Here is a 6,872-nt window from a genome sequence, read left to right on the forward strand (position 1 = left end):
GTGTGTGTGTGTGTGTTAGGGTGTGAGCACCATACCCCAGCAGGGCAACAGTGAACTTGTGCACCCCTGTTGATTTCCCAGGCCTGTTTCCCAGGTTCAAACCCCCTCCCTACTCCTCCACCTTGTTACTAGGGAACCATGTGAACCTTGGCATTTAATCTTCTTTTTCTCTCCTTTTGATTCTCTCACTATCTCGTTGAACTGGTCCGTTGGATTCCTACACGTCTCAGAGCTCCAGTCTTGGTGGCCTTAGCCCTCATTGAAAGTGGGATGAAGTATGAGGATGCTGTGCAGTTCATAAGGCAGTAAGTCCCCTCTCTACTTTTCTACTTTTAAGGTTTTAGTAAAGTTTCAGTCTTAACTCTGTAAATTGTGGAAATAGAAACATGGTGCATGTGAAATCAACAGCCCCTTATGGTTACTAGCCCAACTAATTTAAGATTTAAACTCTAACTGAATGTACATTGTTATTTCTTTTAACATTGACGGCCTATGGATTGATCTGTCTAGAGTCTGCAAAGTACTAGGAACTGGTGATTCTAGAGTCTGGTACTACAACTGCAACGGTATCAAGGAATAGTTGCACATTTTGGGAATTACCTGCCTCCTGGCTGGCTGGGAGCAGTAACTTCCTGGGCCAGCCAGGAGGCAGGTAATTCCCAAAATGTTGAAGAAATATGACACACAAACCCTGGTCAAATTGCACATTTGATGTATTTGTACACATTATATAATTTGTGTATATTAGGTTTGTTGTGCTTCAGGATTTCTTGTAACTTCCGAGAGAGCCAGGCTAGCTGTTTTGCCCGTTTCCAGTCTGTTTTAAGCTAACAGGCTGCCTACTGTAGCCTTATGTGTAATAGATGGATGTAAGAGTGGTATTAATCTCCTTCTCTAACAGAAGTAAATAGAGTGAAAGGGTATATTTGCCCAAAACTTCTTTGATTAGAACTGCCACGTAGGATTTCACATACAACGAATAAGAAACGGTAGAGAAAATGCAAGATAAAGGGAAGCACTGCAAACAGTCCAGAATCATAAATACATTAAAATAATTAACAATAAATGTGATGAAATATGAAAAAAATGTTAAAAGAAATATGTTCAATGTGTTTTGTTTTGTCCAAGGATATGCAAAAGGTCACAGGATAGTGGATATCACTACAGTAATGACCTTAGTGTTGCTATGGTGTGCTCCTAGCCTTCCTTTCTGTACATCTTTTATATTCATCTTCTTCCCCCCTTTTTTTTCTGCTCTTCTTCTTAGGAAGAGACGTGGAGCCTTCAACTCCAAACAGCTTCTCTACCTCGAGAAATACAGACCCAAAATGCGTCTGCGGTTCAAGGATACCAACAGCCACAACTGCTGTGTGCAGTAGGCTGCCTGTCAGTGCATCTTTCTAATGCGCGTCTAGTGGGGAATCTTCCAACAAGGGGAGATTAAAAAAAAAAAAAAAATATGAAGAGAGTGCTATCAGTAATTATTGTGATGAATTGTAAACACTGAGTCTTGGTTAATTGATCAGAGAGCTAGCGAGTGATCGAATGAATGAATCCAGATGTGGGGATCCACCAGCCGAACCAATGAATGGAAGGTCAAAGCACACAGATAGGCCCGCCTCCCGGTTACACTGTTCAACCACGGGCCAGAATTTTTTCAACTCGAGTCCATCCTTTTTTTTCTTCTTTTTTTTTTTTTTTTTTTTTGTTTCAGTCGTAATCATGGGATAACATTTTCCATTTTGTGGATTTTTATTTTTACACAAACAAAGGTGATGAAAAGATGACATGTTAAACGATATTCTGATTTTTATTTCTGCTAATTATTGATACTATAATTAAACCAGAATAATGTACCTTTTTTAAAAAAAAAAACATTTTTAAACTTTGAAACACACATTGTGACTGTCCATTTTGGTATTGGGGTGTTTTATTTTTATTTTTATTTTTGCACAAAAACTCAAAAGGTTCACCTGAAAAATGCAGTTATGTTTTCCTTTTACCCTTCACTTGCTTAAAGTCACTTTCAGTTTAGGAGTCCACTCAGTTTTCATATGTCTACAATATTTATTCACAAGATATATGTGTGGCAATTATGAGTTTGGCAGGGGCAAGGACACTTTGTGATCCAATAGTTTTGTTGTTTTTATTATCCTTTTGAGAGCCATGTCTTTTTTTTCTTTTTTTTTTTTTATCTTGTTGGAGTGCAATAATCAGTCCACCTCAGATAAGCCCACCAAGCGTTGCTGAGTATCCTACATTCGCACACACAAACACTTCAGACCACCTCACCCAGGCAGTTTAACAGGACAATACAACCCAACTCCTAGAACAGGTACTTCTCCTGCTTTCATTCATTCTCCTTAACGGGGCTACAATAGGATTTCCCTAAATATGCATATTTCACACACATGGAGCCTAAGATTCAATCTGAAAGACAAGGTGGAGAAGAATGAAAATGGTCAGTTTTTTTTATCATTGTACCCATTTTGAAAACATCCCCAATTCGTATTGGTTCTTACAAGATAAATGAATTGAAATAAAAAAAGCATAGATGTGTCTTTTTTTTTCTGCCTTTTGACAGTTTTAATGTTGGTTGTTCTGTGGTTTACAGTAGAAATGTCTTTGTTGGTATTCACATTTAGACCATAAATTAATATACCTATCTTATAAAAGTCAAAGTAAGGTGTGGGAATTTGTTGCAGCATTATCTCCATAACAAATGTAATTTCATTATCCTCTTAAACGTGAGGCTTCACCTTGCACTTGATAATTAACACTCCTCGTGCCTCCTAGATTGTGTGTGACCCATGAGGCATGTCAGTCAAAGCCTGCCCTACATGTCCTTCCCCCAGCAGAGAGTGAGTCAGCACCACGTGGAAGGCACAGGACACCATGGTACTGAGAAATGACTCAACTATTACTAGTAATCACTTCACCAGCCAGAACCTGAAACAATTGAAAGTGCCCCCTCTGCTGCTCATATCTTGGCATGGCCGGAGCTAGGCATACCAAGTACATGTACGTGTGTATAAACTCAAACAAGTTTTTTCCGAGTATTTTTTTCGTCACTAATCCACCCATTAGAACTATTTGACAATGAAGACTTTTTGACTTCATAAGCACAGGAATGTTTATTGTCACTGCCTGCAGCAATGCAGCCGAACCACAAACAAATGAGCTTGTGTTCAGTGCCGCACAGCCTACTTGTAATAATGGATGTCATCACAACAGTGAAATATGACAACCAATGCCTCTGATTTAAATTCCTTGTACCGACACCACCTTCAGTCACTGTTATTCAGTCTGTTACACTATAATGAATATAACTGGCCCTCCATTTTCCAGTTGACTTCTTTTGGTCTATGATTATTGTGCGTTCTTGAGAAACAGATTGTGTAACTGGACATGTTATGTTACAGAACGGTAGTGTAGTAGGCCTACGAGCTAGTTTTGTCTGAGACACTAAAGGTAAGAAAGGAGATGCGTTTACAGATGCACTTCATGGTGTACTGTCGACTGTGACTATGTGCCAGGCTCCAGACCAAAGGTGTCACTAAAAGCGAACAGGATCTTCGTGGTGCTGTAACTGATGCCAGCCTCCCCTCCTCAGCAGGTTAAGAAGACTCACCTTATATTTTCACCTCAGATTATCCTTGGCTAGTGGACTGGGAATAACCTTGTACTGGTGGTTTATCATTCATATTCAAAGTCTTAAATACTTTCAGTTAGAAGTATAAAGATCTGTTACATGCACCAATCTGTCACATTCACTGACACTTAGTTTGCACGGCTGGGCGATGCTGTGCACAGTAATATTTATTGAAGTTCCTTTGATTTGAAGCAGGTCACATTTATTTGATGTTCGCAACTCGGACTGAAACACAGCCACACAGACATGGGGAGAACAAAGTATACGGGCAGTGAATTTGATCCCAAGACCTTCCTGCTATGAGGCAACAGTGCAAACACTCAATGACAACATAATGTAATGTAACACAATAGGCAAAATATACCATAGGCCTATACTGTTTTGTAATATAAATGTGTTTCCTTTAGATAATAAGACATTTAATTTAAAACTGTGGCATTTGTTTTCCACAGCAGACATTTTGAAAGGTGTGAATGATAACCCTAATGATGGTTGCATTTTACTTCGCATTGCCTGACACAAAACTAAGCCATTGTTAATATGAGCAACACCTGTGCTTTTTCTGCTATGACAAATCAAACATATCAAACATAGCTCACAAACAGGTACTATCATGCCGGAAACTCACGTACACGCACAATTTCACCCCACACCAAACTCCCATCTGGAATAACAGATATGTGCTATGTAACTGCAGATCTCTATACTTACAGCATTGGATGGATAAAAATATCTGGTCAGTAACCCATTTAATTATCGACCAGGGATGCTGGATAACGTATGACAGCTTCTACTCGAAATACAACATCATTTGCACACATGCTCAATTTGACAAAGTAATCAAAGCGATGGTGAAGATCGGAGAAACTTTGTCCAAGCTAAGGCTTTCCACGCATTAGAGGGCGCTGTTGAGCCCGCTTCCGGGCATGGACCAAATCGCTGAACAGTCTCGCAAAGCTCCCAGGTGTTTATGTGGATGCCAATTTTTGTGAGTTTAATTAGATATTACCTGAGTGACACGCTGAATATGTGTTATCTCACACAGAGTTGGATGAAGCTGGCTTAACAGGTGGATTCTTTTTTAGAGTAGCCTGAAAAAAGACTAAAAATATGGCTTTAACTGCCTGACCAAGATTTTTAATATAGCTTTACTTGGACATTTAAGCCTTTAATTTTAAAATCCTACATCAGAATGGTCCGATATTACCTGAGTGACACACTGGATGTGTGTTTTCTCACTCAGAGTTGGAATGAACCTGGCTTAACAGGATTCCTTTTTAGAGAAGCCTGAAAAGGAGTATAAACATGGCTTTAACTAACAACCTGATAAAGATTTCAAATATAGATTTAATCAGATATTTAAGCATGAATGGAATGGTCTGATGTAGGCCATTATTATATAAGATTATATAAGTCAATACCAGAAGCATTTATTGACTGATCTCAAAAATATTGGCTCACAAAAGCAAAATAGGTTAGCACAGTAAAAACAATCAAGGGTGTTTTTCACATTCCTCAACACTGCATAAACAATATGCATTTCCATGAACAAATGAAAAATCAGCTGAAAATACAGCATCTTGGTATTTGTTTAGATCGCAGGGTCAGAGATTTTACAACATTTACAACATTTCAAAGGTTGTGCAGCCTAATAATCTTTTAGAGTAACGCGAAGTGCACTGAGTCAGCTGGCTTAATTCCCATCAGCGCCCAGGAGCAAACACAGCATGCATGCTGCTGGGGTAAGAAAACAGACATTCACTTCATGAGTCAGGTTGGGGTTGGGGGGGGGTATAATGTCTCTAATAAGTTACAGTACATAATACAACCTGAAGTCTAGCTGCAATCCACACCAGCTTTTAAAACATCTTACAATCGGAGGCTTGAGTTACAGACAGGACAGCATCCAGAATACATCAAACACCTGGTCTATGTAAAGAGCGACTTGCTTCATAGTATTACACTAATAATAATCTGTTTATTAAGAAAAAAAAAATCAAACATCACACTTCACATTGTATGATCATAAACAACATTTTAAATCAAGGTCTTCTTTTTAACTTTTTTCTTCCTACTTTCAGCTCGTCTTTTCTCATGGGAAAAAACAATCGGTAATGTTAAAAAATAAACAGATATCTTCATATGAATGCAGATAAATACATTTTTTTTAAAAGCTAAAGACGATGGCCGATGGACTCTGAGATTGCATTTCGGCCGATGCATTCTCCTCTTTTGCTCTCCACAGAGACTGTTTATCTGCGTGCAGCCAAATCCCTCAAACGTAACTGGTCAATACCACAAACTACAAACAGACTACAAAGGAAAACCAGAACGCTTACGATAACAACATCTTATCCCGTTATCTACGTATTCTGCATTCATATGCAGATATTCATATATCTGGTAACAGAGATTATCTGTATGGTATAAATACAAAGCTGACCTCCAAGCGGTTAGTTTAGCTTAGCATTAAGACTCTGATGATGACAAGATGATGAAATGTGCCTCCTCCAAAAATCCAAATGTCCTTTGCATAACAACAGCAGAGTAATCTGACCAGCCAAAATGAGTCAGGTTCCAGGAACATAACTCAGTTCTCCTTCAAAAGAACGAGGGGACGGTTAATGTTAACAATAAGAGCCACAAAGATTTGCTAGTGATATCTGCCTGCAAGGGCAAGCTTTCACACATACACATCCTATATATCAAGCATATCTACACACAGAGCCCTGAGTTCACTGAAGTCCTTCAGACAATGTGAATATTCACATTTTCTTTTCCCATGACAAAGCCACGGTCTCTACAAAGAGCTCGGCTCAGCCAGAGACTAATGTGCAAGGAGCGTTGCCTTTTAACGTCCCGTATGGGACCTTATGGACACAGCTTAACATTAAGTAATTTTGAGCGTAGATCGCCAGTGTTGGGCAGAAATCATGTTCTCACAGAGGTGCGTATCAGTGGGACACCTGTCGAATCAGTCTCTCTGTGAGAGGACGAGTAGGCAGTTGGAGAAGTAGAATTATGACCTGTGAAAAAAGAGGGGGAAAAAACAGGGTTATTTCTCAGCATCAATATGCATCACACTTCCCTATTCTCAGAGCACTGCCACTAGGGGTGCTGGGAACAAAAATCGCTCCAGCATAGCAGTTTGTCTGCTTGACAATCCCATGTTGCAGCAATAACATTGAATTTGTGAACAAACAGAGAAATGTATCTTTTT

At 39.2% G+C, this 6,872-nt stretch overlaps 2 protein-coding genes across 5 annotated transcripts in view; one reads left to right on the forward strand and one right to left on the reverse strand.

The window, feature by feature from the left end:
- Positions 1–2,548, forward strand: part of ptp4a2b (protein tyrosine phosphatase 4A2b) — a 23,651-nt gene extending 21,103 nt beyond the window's left edge. For both annotated transcript variants that reach the window (XM_032535837.1, XM_032535838.1), the window contains exons 6-7: positions 231–305; positions 1,268–2,548. In XM_032535837.1, coding sequence (XP_032391728.1) covers positions 231–305; positions 1,268–1,379 — 187 coding nt within the window. In that variant the 3' untranslated portion in view covers positions 1,380–2,548. The remainder of the gene's footprint in view (positions 1–230; positions 306–1,267) is intronic.
- A 3,884-nt stretch (positions 2,549–6,432) lies between these two features.
- kdf1b (keratinocyte differentiation factor 1b) overlaps positions 6,433–6,872 on the reverse strand; it is a 4,842-nt gene continuing 4,402 nt past the window's right edge. For all 3 annotated transcript variants that reach the window (XM_032535836.1, XM_032535834.1, XM_032535835.1), the window contains exon 4: positions 6,433–6,678. In XM_032535836.1, coding sequence (XP_032391727.1) covers positions 6,584–6,678 — 95 coding nt within the window. In that variant the 3' untranslated portion in view covers positions 6,433–6,583. The remainder of the gene's footprint in view (positions 6,679–6,872) is intronic.

Source organism: Etheostoma spectabile, chromosome 14 (genome assembly GCF_008692095.1).
Source record: "Etheostoma spectabile isolate EspeVRDwgs_2016 chromosome 14, UIUC_Espe_1.0, whole genome shotgun sequence".
Lineage (NCBI taxonomy): Eukaryota > Metazoa > Chordata > Actinopteri > Perciformes > Percidae > Etheostoma > Etheostoma spectabile.